The sequence below is a fragment of the Hypanus sabinus genome, chromosome 9 (assembly GCF_030144855.1).
Source record: "Hypanus sabinus isolate sHypSab1 chromosome 9, sHypSab1.hap1, whole genome shotgun sequence".
Taxonomy (NCBI): Eukaryota; Metazoa; Chordata; class Chondrichthyes; order Myliobatiformes; family Dasyatidae; genus Hypanus; species Hypanus sabinus.
The window spans coordinates 20,963,634-20,978,211 of NC_082714.1; the positions used below are offsets into that span (position 1 = coordinate 20,963,634).

Genomic DNA, 14,578 nt, shown 5'->3' on the forward strand with positions numbered 1-14,578 from the left:
CAATGTATTGAGAGGTCTCTTCACGAGGGCAGGTATTCCAGAGCACTTAGTCAGTGACATTGAATCGCAGTTTGTGGGGGCAAACACCTTCAGTCATTCCTGAGAATGAATGGAATAAGACATGTTACATCTACACCAGACCACCCAACTACAGGTGGCTTGGAAGTAGAGTCTAAGGAATGTACAGCGAGCAAAGTCAGCAGAACACACTACAGAAGCTCCCCGATTTCCCCCTTGTATACAGTAATGCAACACATTCCACAGTTGACAACTTACCGGCCGTGCTGTTCCTGGGTCATCCCTTGCGCTCGTGTTTGGACCTCCTCAAATCCAATCTCAGAAGCTGTATGTTGACCACCACTTGAGACAAGTTGAAGGCTCCTCAAACAAGGAGGTTCAATGTTTCACTCCTGGTCAAGCAGTCCTGGTGAGGGACTACAGAGGTGATTAAAAGCGGGCACTCGGAAATATTAAGGACAGAACTGGACCACTCTCCTACACAGTGGAGGTGGTGTCTGGTCTCATCTGGAGACGACCCGTCGATCAGTTGAGGAGAGAAGAGTCAGTCGTTAGAGACGAGAGCTGGCCACTGCTATCAGAACCGCTCCGTGCAGACTCAGAATCAATTCCAGCGATCATCCCGGAGGAGGCCCCGGAAACTGGGATTGTTCCACAGCCACAAACAGCATGATTCCCCCTTGTCAGGAAAAGTGTTATCCCACAAGAGAAGGAAACCCTCCACAGTGATTAAATCTTTAAGCCTGAATGGGAAAATTTAACATTTACACGTTAAACTGTGCACGTCTGTATATTGTATTTGTATTATGTAGTATGCTGTTTATATAGTTGATGCATTCTCTATTGAGTTGGAGTTTATAGCTAAACAAAGAGGAGTGTTGTGTATTTAATATTTAAATAATATTTGAGTAATCTGATATTTGTAATGGTTGACTAAGCATCCTTGTTCATTTAAATAATTCTTCATGGGTTATATGTATAAATATGTAAATTGCATACATCATCGCTCTACCAAGTGATACGTGCAGACCTCGAAAGTTAGACCCACATTTCCAGACTCCCGTGTCTTGCTCTGAATTAGTTTGATGTTTTGAGTTTGCAACTCATAAGCATCTCGACCACAGAACCATCGACGTTAACAGAGGGTTGGGCACAAGCCCACTTCCTAAAGTCAACGGTCAGCCCTTCGGTTTCTCTGACTTCGAGCAAAAGCTTGTTGCTGTGATAGCCTGCTACGAGGCTCCCTATCTCTTAACGGTAGGGATTTGAGTGGGGTTGGGGGTGGGTGGAGGGGCGCCATTCACCCATGTTAATGTGGACCTTTCAGACTTGCTGCCTGTCCGATACGGTGATGGAGGCAGAACATTTCAAAAGTACCTGGTTGAACACTGGATTTGGGAGACCACAGCCTGGCAACTGTGAAGTAGAATTAGTCTCTCTCTCTATGTCTCTTAATACCCAAATGGCAGAGACACCCTGAGTGAGGTTTTGACTTATTGGCCTAGTCTTATTATCTTGTGCTCTAAAAGCTAGGGGCTTTTCCCCAGGGCAGAAATAGCTAATACAAGAGGGCATAATTTTAAGGTGATTGGAGGAAAGTCCCTGGGGTATGTCAGAGTTAAGTTCTTTACACAGAGGTGTGAGTGCACGGAACACCCTGCCAAAGGTGGTTGTCGAGGTCGATATATTTTAGGGCCATTTAAAAAGCTCTTAGGTGGGCACATAGATGATAGAAAAATGGAGGGCTATGTAGCAGAGAAAGGTTAAATTGATCTTAAAGTAGGTTATAAAGTCAGCACAACATCATGGGCTTCGGGACCTGTAGTGTAATGTAGAACATTCTACGTTCTGTGTTAAATCTGAAAACCAGTTCCCTAAGGGAAACTCCCAAGTATCCAGATAAAAACAAAATGCTGGAGGAACTCAGCAACTCAGGCAATAGCTGTGGAGAGGAATAAACAGTCGACGTTTCGGGCCGGGACTCTTCATCGAGGTTGGAAAGGCGGGGAGAAGAAGCCAGCCAGAGAAGGTGGGGGAGGGGAGGGAGTGTGAGCCAGCAGGGTATAGGTGAAGCTGGATGAGGGGGTAGGTGGCTGGGTGGGGGTGAAGTGAGAAGCTAGGAGGTGATAGGTGGAAAAGGTAAGAGACCGAAGAAGGAGGAATCTGATAGGAGAGGAGAGTGGACCATGGGAGATTATCCTGATCATTTATCCTGGTCCTGTATTTTATATTAGCCAATCTCTATCCTTGCCCAAATATATTACCCCCCTCCGACTAAAATTGCTCATCATGCACAGTAACCTTTTATATGGTGTCTTCTCAATGTCGCCTGGAAATCCAAATCCATTACAGGTTGGTTCTCCTTTATCCACCCTTCTATTCTTAAAGAACCCTAGCAAATTTGTCAAGCACTGTTTCGCTTTCATAGGACTATGTGAACTCTGCTTGATTTTCTCGAAGTTATATCGTTGTCTCCTTATTAATGGATTTCAGCATACTCCCGCTATCAGATACTACATCTCTACTGCCCACCAACAAGGAAGGTCCTCTATCTCTGGCAGTGTTCAAAGCTTCCTTCATCAAGATTGTAGCTTGATTTTCATTACTGTCAGACTTAGTTGACCTACAGTAGTGAAAACCAAGCCACTGGCATGAGAACACTTAGGAGTACCACCACACTTTTCTTCATTGCTGTTTCTGTAACAGTTTTGTTTTACCAATCAGGGTTGTTAGACCTGATCTGAACCCCTCCCCCCCACCAACCTGGATAACTGGTGGACCACTCTTAGTCTGGCCTCTACCCTCTGACCTCTGACCTTGCCTAGGGCCAAAGCGTAAATTCCTGACTTCAAACAACATAGTTCTCTGGGTCATTGAGGCATGCAAGCCTCCAAACCCAGTACAAGGTTGTGGTCCTGGAGGAGATGCTACATTAACTGGTTTTTAAATTTCCTGCTCTCTGTCTCTTCTTTCAGAATTGTGTCTTTGCACTGCTGACTTCTGGTCTTTTCCTGAACCCAGGGGAGTTTTATAAGATTACAACCAACAGAGTAATTTCTATGCAATGCACACAAAATGCTGGAGGAACTCAGCAGGCCAGGCTGCATCAATGGAAAAGAGTAAACTGTTGACTTTTCAGGCCGAGACCCTTCATCAGGACTGGAGAAAAAAAAGATGAGGAGTCAGTGTAAGAAGGTGGGGGGAGGGGAGGAAGAAGTACAAGATGATAGGTGAAACCAGAAGAAGGGGACGGGGTGAAGTAAAGAGCTGGGAAGTCAATTTGTGAAAGAAATAAAGGATTGGAGAAGGGGGAATCTGATAGGAGAGGACAGAAGGCCATGGAAGAAAGAGAAGGAAGAGGAACACTAGAGAGAGGTGATGGGCAGGTAAGGAGACAAGGTGAGAGAGGGATATGGTGAGGGGGACCACAGAGTAAACCTTTAGCCCTATTAGTTTGTCTAGTACCTTTTTCCTTAATGAAGTGAATTTTTTTACGTTTCTCCTTCTCTACAGCCCAACGATGATGGCAATGGGATTCTGTTGCTGAGTAATACAAACCATCATTTAGAATGTCTGCTGTTTGTCCCTTTCCCATTATTAATCCTTCACTTATCCTCTTTGGTAAAGTAATATAAATGAGTACTCCTCTCCTTTTTCTATCTCTTCCTGTCTTTTGCTATGCTTTTGCCAGTTTTCACACTCTACCTTTTTTTTAGTCATCCTTCTCTGCACTAAAAAAAATCATAATTTTCTGGCCTCCTACTGCTTTTCATGTGTTTCATTTCCATGTAATGATATCCTTAATATCCTTACTTAGATGTTGCCCCATCCTCCTTCCAAGTCTCTCTGGAATATACTTCTACTGAGATTTACAAAAAAAATCTCCTGCCAGTGCTGATTTGCCATTTAATACCACGTCCTAGAATTGATTCCAATCATTTCATAGGGTTCAGGGTCAACATGTTCCACAAAGAAAAAGAGCAAAGCTGCCAGATCTGGAGCCCTCGATAACAAGCTGAATAGAGAGTAATTGCGGTCCCTGTATTCGTGTAATCACCCAGGCCATGCCTTGTTCTTATTGCTACCATCAGGAAGGGGGTACAGAAGCCTGAAGGCACACACTACCATACAATTCAGGAACACCTTCTTCTCCTCTACATCCGATTTCTAAAATGGACATTGAACCCATGAACATTACCTCACTTTTTTTATTCCCTAATTTTTGCACTACTTATTTTATTAATTTATATATACGTAAATATATATATGGTGGTGGCATCCGTTAGTCTCACGAGACCATGAATCAGCGCCTGGAAAGTCTTCTCCAGGGTGCAGGCCTGGGCAAGGTTGTATGGAAGACTGGCTGTTGCCCATGCAGCAAATCTCCCCTCTCCACACCACCGATGTTGTCCAAGGGAAGGGCAAGGGTCGATACAGCTTGGCACCGGTGTTGTCGCAGGGGTTGCCAGAACGAGGTTGAAAGCAACGCCTCAGGGTTTACTCCCGAAGCCTTCCCCACGAGTGGGTATGGCCGCAAGGCAGCGGAGGTTTGAAATCAGAGTTTTCCCTCTCTTAGATAGACTGCCTTCCCAGGCCGACGAGCTCCATCTGCCGGAATATAAATATATATAAAATATATACTGTGATTAACAGTTTTCTTTTTCTCTTTATATTGCTTTGTACTGCTGCCACAATGTTAGCAAATTTCAGGACATATGCAGGCAATATTAAACCTGATCCCGAATTCTCTCCCGCATTGCTGTCCGAGGGTGGTTCTGCAACAAGGTTTAATCATTGCAGTTTGTGGATTGGACTGTAGTTCACATTGTCAGAATCAGAATCAGGATCAGAATGAGAATCAGACTTTAATCGCCACGTACCTGTGCACATACAAGGAATTTACTTCCGGCAGATGTTGTCTCTCTGCTCATAACAATAATAATGATAAATATAAATTAAAATATAGATTATACATACAAGTAGTGCAATCCAAGTAATAGTTAGCCGACAGTTAACTGGCAGTTAACTGATCAGCAAAGTGACCGCAGTAGGGAAAAAACTTCTCCAGTGCCTTTTAGTCTTAGTCTGGAGGGATCTGAAGCGCCTACCAGACGGAAGCAGTTCAAACAGTCCGTGCGCAGGATGGAAGGAATAATTTATGATGTTCCCCGCCCTCTTCTTCAACCTGGAAGAGTACAGGTCCACAATAGAGGGCTGGGAGGCTCCAATGATGCGCTCGACAGTCCTCACTGTGCGCTGTAGTCTGGTTCTATCCTGCCTGGTGTGTGATGTGATGTGTTGTGATGTGTTTTTTGGTTTCTTTTTCTGTTGCTGTTTTTGGGGGACTTTGAATCAGGGTGCCTGCAGATAATGAACACTGAGCTGAACTGAAAATGGACTCTTTCATTTTTGTGTCTTTGCTCATTCGTTTTTGTTGCTGTTTGTGCAGTGTAATATTTTTTGCGTGTGGCGGAGAGGGAGGGTTTGATGTTTTTCTTTGAATGGGTTCCATGGTTTTCTTTGTTTCGTGGTTGTCTATGGGGAAGATGAATCTCAGTGTTGTGTACTGCATACATACTTTTAGAATAAGTATACTTTGAATATGACAAAATAAAATAGTACACCTGTAGCCTAATACAGTAGAAAGCCTAAAGGAATCAATAGTGTATAGTATGAGGGAAAACGTAGGTAGGATTGTGACTAGAGGAAAGGGTGCTTCAGAGGTTTTAAAGGCATTTACACTCAGTGGCTACTTTATTAGATACAGTTATTAACCTGCTTATTATCCAATCAGCCAATCATATGGCAGCAACATAAAAGCATGTAGACATGGTCAGGAGATTCATTTGTTGTTCAGACCAAACATCAGCAGGGGGGAGGAAATGGGATCTGAGTGACTTTGACTATAGAAAGCCTGTTGGTTTGAGTATCTCAGAAACTGCTGATCTCTTGGGATTTTCATGCACTTTTCTAGAGTTTACAGAGAATGGTGCAAAAAGCAAAAGTCATTAATTGAGCTGCAGTTCTGAGGGCAAAAGCACCCTGTTAATTAGAAAGGTCAGATAATAATAGACTGGTTCAAGTGACAGGAAGACAACAGTGGCTCGGTGGTGTGCAGAAGATCATCTCTGAATGCACTGCAGGCAGAACCTTGAAGAGCTTGGGCTACAGCAGCAGAAGACCATGAACATACACTCAGTGGCCAGTTCATTAGTTTCAGGAAGTATTTAATAAAATGAACTCTGAGTGCAGACAAGCTGAGTGGCAGAAGGAGAATAAAACATGAAATTATTGACTTCGATGCATGAACAGAAGAGCAGAGTGTATTTTAACTGGTAAGGTGTTGGATTATGTTGATGTACAAAGGGAGACAAGTCACTGAAAGCTGATACGCAGGTGCTGCAAGTGATTGGGAAGACAATGTTAGTCTTTATTGTAAAACGATTTGAGAAAACGGAAAGATAACTTCAATTAACTTGTAGTCCTTTAACATCTTTGGACTATTTTTACTGTGCCCATAGTGTGTTTTTTAATCAATTGTGCAATTGTTTGCAGTGTTGTAACTATGTGGTTTTGTGCAGGTCTTGTAGCTTTAGTTTTTGGTCTTGTTTTTATCTGGTGGATTTGGAGCTCCTTTCCGGGGAATATGCTAGACGGTAGTGCGTTATTAATACGTAGCAGCCTCTCCGGACTCTGTACTGGGGATTGCCAAACATTATGTGGATTTTCTGGTGTAGTCTGTTTTGTCATATGCTTTTGTGATATCATTCTGGAGGAATGTTGTCTCATTTTTTAACTGCATTGCATTTGTGGTTTCTAAATGACAATAATCTGAATCTGAATTATATAAGTCTTTGGTGAGACTGCACATTGGGTATTGTGGACAATTTTGGCCGCCTTGCTTAAAAAAAAATCATAATGTTCCAACTATTGAGCATATCTCCATGAAATGCTGTCATAGAAAAGCAGCATCCATTATCAAAGGTTCTCACCACCCAGGCCATGGTCTCTTCTCGCTGCTGCCATCAGGTAGAAGGTGCAAGAAGAGCCACGGGTCTCGCATCACCAGATACTACCCCTTAACCGTCAGGCTCTTGAATAAAAGAGAATAACTACATTGAACTTCACTTGCCCCGTCATTTGAATGTTCCCACAACCAATAATCTCACTTTCAAGGACTCTTTATCTCCTTATTTTACGTTTTCATAATGGCAACATATATGTTCTTATATAATAAAATTTACTTTGGACTTTGGAAAGGAGTGTACCAAAGATTCAGTAGGCTGGTTTCATGGGTGATGAATATGCCACATGAGATGTTGAGTAGACTAACAAGATACTCTCCAATGGTTGGTTAAATAAAAGAGATTCTTGTTGAAACTTGGAAAAAAATTACAAGATTCAACAGGCTGGATTGTAGAGGTGACATTTTCCTTATTGAGACAGGTATAAACTAGAGTTGATAATCACAGACTGATAGATAGACCAATTGGAATTGAGAAACAGAGGAATTTCTAGATTATTCACATAGAATGGGGCAAATCATTGGAATTATCTCTCCCACAAGGCTATGGAAGTTCTTCTGTGTATTTAACCAAGTAGAGACAGATAGATTTCTGTATGTGAAGGAAGATGTGGGATGTGGGTCTAGGAACATGGCTGTATGGACAAAGCTCACCTATGATCTTGATAAACGTGCATTAGGTTCAACAACTGGATGGCCTACTTCTGTCCCAGTTTTTTTGTGTTATTAGATTAAAATGAAGGTTAGCAAAGCAGAGAAAGTAAGGCCTTTTGGAAGTTCAGTTGATTGCGAGTTTGGCAAAACGTTTGCAAATGTTTCGGCTTCAATCGAGAAGCCATGATCAATGCGCAGTTGAGGCTGTTGTCTCCTCAGAATGCTGGCTTATATACTCCTCTGGGGTCTGAATGGGTATTGATTTGACATCGTGAGCTTGTTGGCCGGTTAAAAACACTGTGAACTGTTTAGCGGTAGAAGATTTTGATTGGCTAGCAATATTCTGCAATATTTCAAAGTAAGGGCTTCTAGGGATACGAAAAGCCATTTTTTTGTGGATTCAGTGAATTAGATTCTGAATTAACAGATAGCAGCTGTTTTTTTTTTACAACCAATAAAGATGTGACTGTGACTTTCAAGGGGCTCTTAGATAGGCCCATGAATATGGAGGGATATGGATCTTGTGTAGGCAGAAGCGAGATGTAAATATGACATGACGTACACCAGAGACATTGTGGGCTGAAGGACCAGTTCCTGTGCTGTACTCTTCTCAAAGAGAGTAGTTACTAAGGTTACTGAAGAGTTGAAATATTAGATAGGTAGTGTAAAGGAGGAAGTTATGACTTTTTAGCATGTTTGGAAGTGAGAAAATTGCCAGTCTTAAATGAAGTGATACTCCAGCTTCTGGGAAGAGAAAGAGAGAAAACTGCAGATGATCTAACATTATGCTTAAGTCCTTTGTGGTTATTGGTGCATCGCTTGAGGAGTCAAGGATAATAAATTCCTTATTAAAAACTGAGGGACAGTATGCATCTTCATTTATGAAGACACCTTTGATGCATTGATTGTTTAAGGACGGTTAACATGGATCTACTTATTTATTTGTTTGTTTGTTTATTTGTTTAGAGATAGAGAATAATTACAGGCCCTTCTGGCCCTTCCGCCCAGTTGCAACCAATTTCCCTTGCAGGGTTCTTTTGAAGACCCTGACCTGGAGTTACTTTGGTTCTTTGCGGGAATGGGACCCACCCTCAGGGTCTCACGACTGGCTGCTATTTAATATGCCAAGGACATGGCCTAGCAGGCTAGCGCACGTTCAGGTTTCCGGTGTTTCATGGCTCTGCTCGTGGGCGGACTCAAGGTCGGCGCTGCTGCAGGATATTGGTGTGGAGACAGAAGATCGAAAGCAACAAGCTGGGTGTGTGCCCAGTTCTTTGTCTCAGTGGTCGGAAAAAGTAACATAGCAGACTTTTGACATCCTAAATCAGTCAGTTGTTTGTTATGTCTCCTCTCTCACTCTAAGATGGGGGACACCTCTTTTTCCCTTATTTGGGGGAGAGTGAGAGAGCCTGTGGTATGTCGAATTAGCGGGTGAACGAGTTGTCTTTGGGGTACTGGAAGTCTGTGACATTACTGAAGCTTTGCTGCACATTTGAATGCTTTTTTTGCTGGTGGGGGAGGAGGATCATTGCTTGCTGCTGCTTTCACATGGGAGGGGGAGCTGGGTGGGGGCTTTGGAGTTCTAATATTTAACTGTCATTCATTCTTTGGGGCACTTCTCTGTGCGAAGAAAGAGAATTTCAGGATGTATATTGTATACATTTCTCTGACGTTAGATGTACCTTTGAAACCTTACTAACCCGTACGTCTTTGGAATATGGGAGGAAACTGGCGCATTATGACATATCAAGTAGTGAACGCGAAGCTCGACCGCTCAACGCCACCATTGAATTCTGAATAGGAGGTGTACAGGAGCCAAGTCAACAGGGGCTGATCTCATGGAAGGGTTCAATAACACTCAAATTTGCTCTTGTGGGATTGGCTGAACATCATAGGGTGCTGTCAGCAATAATTATAAATTACTGTGGCCTAACGACACTTTACACACAATCAGTATATAAGCTAATCTTAAGTATTTATAGCGTTTTTGTGTTGTGCTCTTTATGCATATTATGTTTTTTATGCTGCAACAGATTTGGAGTAAAAATCATTTTTTTCACCTTTGCCCTCGTGTACTGAAGAATGATAATGAACAATCTTGAATCTTGAATTAATTTCTCTGAGGGCATGGTTAATTTTGTCAATAGATTCATCCTACATTAAAATGGAGAAACAAATCATCCACTTTCAACATTTTTGAGGAATTATGTTAACTTTTTAGAAGCTTGTTTTCAGTGCTTTATGAATTCTGAGTCAGATTTCCTATATTTAAGGTTTTTGTTTCCCTTCATTCCAAATATATGCACATAGGGGTAGTGGTAATGGTTCTGATGTCTATGGGCCTCTACTCACCAGAATTCAGAAGAATGAGGGTTGACCTCACTGAAACCTAGCAAATGGTGAAAGGCTTTGATAGAGTGGATGGGGAGAGGATGCTTCCTATGGTGGGAGAGTCTAAGAGCAGAGGACACAGCCTCAGAATAGAGGGACGTGCTTTTAGAATGGAGGTGAGGAGGAATTTCTTTAGCCAGAGAGTGGTGAATCTGTGGAATTCGGTGCCACAGGCAGTTGTGGAGGTAAAATCATTGTGTATATTTAAGGCAGAGATTGATAGGTTCTTGATTGGTCAGGGAGAAGACAGGAGATTGGGGCTGTGAGGGAGAATAGATCAGTCATGGTGAAATGATGGAACAGACTCAATGGGCCAAATGCCCCAATTCTGCTCCTATATCTTATGATCTTATGGTCTAAACTACTGCTCTGTGTTTCATTTTCAAGGCAAAGTACTACAAGGTCTAGATTTCTTTTGGATCTGGCTGAGTGATGCTGTATATATCCTGAAGAAGGGTTGTGATCTGAAATGCAAACTCTTTATTCCTTTCCATAGATGCTGCCTGACCTACTGAGTTCCCCCAGCATTTTGTGTGTGTGCTAAAATGATTTATTTGCACCTTAATCCAATCTGCAATCATTCAGTCACTGCTAATTCAAGATGCAATGCCTTGTTAAAAGTTTAACTAGCGTAATTCTGCAGAGCATATTATGTCGAGAATGTAGGTGTATGTGGGTCAAGCTAATTTTTGACTGTTTTTTTTCCATGTAATGGGAATAATGGTGGTCTGGCAAATAGTCCAGAAAGTTACTGCAGTGTTAGTAGATGGAAGTGTTCAGTATTCAGATAAATATGTTTAGACTTTTGATTTGGGTGTGACACAAGTATAACTTGAATACTTTCAGTTTCACTATAACATAATTTTTTGCGATTGCAACATATCCAAATGTTTAATACAGTCTGACATTTGATAAATACCTTTTAGTTCTCCAAATTCACATTATTATGCCAAATTGAAAACAAGTGAAACAATGTGTGAAGACAATGACATGCTTTTCAAATCTCTACCTCTTTCTTTCTGTTTCTAGACATGAGAAACCAAAGCTACACGGCAGAGCAACCAGCAGTGAAAAGCCACAACTATTTGACCTTGCTTCAAGACGAGCAGATGGCTCTGCCCGAAACCTGCATTCAAAATGGAGAAGTAGCTTGTGAAACAGGTATCTGTATTGTGAAGTAGATAAGAGAGTCGTGCCCATTACCAGAGAAATACATCTGCGGACAAGTATGTTCATGTCCTGAGCTGCTTCCTCAAAAATTAAGCAAAGTTGTTTGGCAATGGGTTGTTTGTGTCCTACTGTTTTGCAAATGGTTGTTCCAGACCTACACTTGTTTCTCTGATATTTGAAAACAAATTATCAATTTGACTGCTGGGACCCCTCATAATTTATAGGAGCAGAATTAAGCCATCGAGTTGGCTATGCCACTCCATCATGGCTGATTCATTATCCCTTTCAATCCCATTCTCCTGCCTTCTTCCCATAATCTTTGACACCCTTTCTAATCAAGAACCTATCAACCTCTGCTTTAAATATACCCAATGACTTGGCCTCCACAGCCAGCTGGGGCAATGATTCACCACCCATTGGCTGAAGAGATTTCTTCTCGTAGCTGACGTAAGGGGATTTCCTTCCATTCTGAGTCTGTGCTGTCTGGCCCTAGACTCCCCCACTATTGGAAATACCCTCTCCATGTCCACTTTATCTAGGCCTTTCAATATTTGACAGGTTACAATGAGATCCCTCTCATTCATCTGAACCCCAGCAACTATCGGCCCAGAGCCATCAAATGGTGCTCACGTATTAACCCTTTCGTTCCTGGAATCATTTGTGGAGTTTATATACTTTCACTGCATCCCCTCGAATCTCCTCCACCGCAGGGAAAGCAGACCCAGCTTTTTGACACCCCCCCTCCCCCCCCCCCCCACACACACACTCTCAACAGCAGCACCAATTTTTAAAGCTGCTGAGGAGATCAGCACACTCTACAGAAACAGGGTATGACTTCACTAACTGGGACAACCAGAGTAAACACCTACAGGAAGCCAACTTGGGAGGATCTCGTGGATACCTTATCACAGGATAGCTTTGCAAACATGGCAAAACTGGCAGATGCAGGAAATCCAAAGCAACACACACAAGATGCTGGAGGAACTCAGCAGGCCCTCCAGCATTTTGTGTATGTGTGTTGCACAGGATAAATTTGGACCAGTTCTCTGAGCCAGTGTACTTGACTAATGCAATCCATTTTGCAGTACAGTGCAAAAGTCTTAGGCACATGTATATAGCTACGGTGTCAAAGACAGTTGCACAATACTGTATATTAAGGTGATTGTTTTGAAGGAGGTATATTGATGTCGATTGATCAATTAAAAAATAAATATAAAATATCAAACAACACTCTTTTCTGTTATTTTCGATTAAAGGCTTATTTACGAGAAAAGCTGGGTCAAACAATGTTGATGCCAAAACCTAGTGAAATAGAAATATTAATTCAAAAAGGAAAAATTAAAAAAATTACATCTTGTATGTACAATTTGATTCAAAAACAGACAATTGAATCTAGAATTCATATATCAACACAAAAATGAGAATCTGATTTGAATGTTAAAATTGATGGACAAAGTTGGTCAAGATTATGATAGTATGATAAAGACAATAAATGTTTGACTTAGATTAATACAATATAATTTTTTACATCAATATATATATAACACCACAGAAAATAAATAGATTAAATTCAAATATGTCTGACCAATGTTTTCGATGTAATCAAGAAATTGGTACTTTTTTACATTCTACTTGGTCTTGTTTTAAAATTCAACCATTTTGGATAAATCTAATACTTTTATTGGAACAAATTACTGGAGTACAACTCCCACATAGTCCAATATTATTTTTATTAGGAGATATTGAAGGGACAATACCAAAACTTAAATTGAATAAGTATCAGAAAAAATTTATAAAAATTGCATTGGCAGTAGCTAAAAAGTTATCGCAGTTACTTGGAAATCTGATTTATATTTAACTATGGATCGTTGGAATAATGAAATATATAGTTGTATTCCACTTGAAAAAATTACATATAATCTAAGAAATTAATATGATATATTTTTGAAAATTTGGCTCCCATAGCTACAAAAGATGGGATTAAATATATAGGTCCTTTGAAGATAAAATTATAAAGTAATTGGGGAAAGTAAAAATAAATATTAAAATTATTTTGAACTCCATGGAGCATGTGGGGATCCTCCGATATCCAGGCAATCTTTCTCTTCTTCCTTCCTTTCTTTTTCTTTTCTTTCTTTAGATAAGGGTTAAGGGGGGAGGGTTAAGGGGAGGGGGGGAGGATTAATATTATTTTTTCTTTTTCTTATTAATTTTTCATTACATTTATTCTTTGTAATTTTCTGAAAAAATAATAAATTTTTTAAAAAGAGCATCAATGACAAGGACAGCATTTATTGTCTCTCTCAAATTGCCCTTAAAATGAGTGGCTTGCCAGGCTGTTTTCCTGGGCATTTAAGAGGCAACCACATTGGCTAAGAATGGCAACTTTCCTCCCTTGCACAGTATTCATGAACTGGATAGATTCAAAGGTAGAAGGAATATTTGATAGTACTTTTTCCTTTCATCTATCCAGTGAGCTGAACCTGTTTAGCAGTTTAGCAAGAACCAGGAGACAAAGATTTATGCATTAGAGGTTAGGCCAAAATGAAATATATCATTATATCATATATATAAATATATCAAGACTCAGAATGAGCAGATTGAGTAGAAGGAAAAGCAGGTTTTGTTGTGCTGGTCAATAGATTAAAAGTGTGCATTTTGTTGGCACTGATAGATTTCAATTAGATACTCCTTAATTATAGTTTATGCTTCATTAAATTACAGCACAGAAAATAAATACTTCTGAAAATAGTGAAGGTAATTTTAACTTTGTAAATTATTTTTATTATTTAATGAATAAAAAATGGTAGGGAATTTTAGAGACAATGGTCAAAATTGTCACTAAAGGTTTGTAAGCTAACTAATAAAAAGTGCCATTTCATTTTAAAAAAACTGTATATTATATCTTGCCAGTTACCAAATAACAGTTATTTCTACTGAGCTAATGCAAAGCTAAGTACTTCTGTTATCTGAAGTATTTCTGTTCCCAACCACCTTTCTGTTCCAACCAACATACAGCATTGTGTAAAAGTCTTAGTGAGCCTAGCTACGTATACGTGCCTAAGACTTTTGCACTGTATATCGATACAGTAGTTGGCTCTATCGAGGATCAGAGTGTTAGCCTATCGCAAGTGGCTAACGAAGTTGGGTTTTATTCTTTTGCGTTTTGAAGAATCTGCGGTGATCTTCTAAGATGCTGAGGGGGCCTGATAGAGCAGATGCTGTGACATTGTGGGACAACATCGAATAGGGATCACACACTGGTTACAAAATAAGGAAGCCATCATTAAAACAGATGTGCCGAGGAATTAAGATTTGCAG

The 14,578-nt window shown here is 40.6% G+C and overlaps 1 protein-coding gene across 6 annotated transcripts in view; it reads left to right on the forward strand.

Moving 5' to 3' along the window:
* ciita (class II, major histocompatibility complex, transactivator) overlaps positions 1–14,578 on the forward strand; it is a 103,081-nt gene that overhangs the window by 49,035 nt on the left and 39,468 nt on the right. For all 6 annotated transcript variants that reach the window (XM_059979193.1, XM_059979194.1, XM_059979196.1 and 3 more), the window contains one exon: positions 11,117–11,248. In XM_059979193.1, coding sequence (XP_059835176.1) covers positions 11,117–11,248 — 132 coding nt within the window. The remainder of the gene's footprint in view (positions 1–11,116; positions 11,249–14,578) is intronic.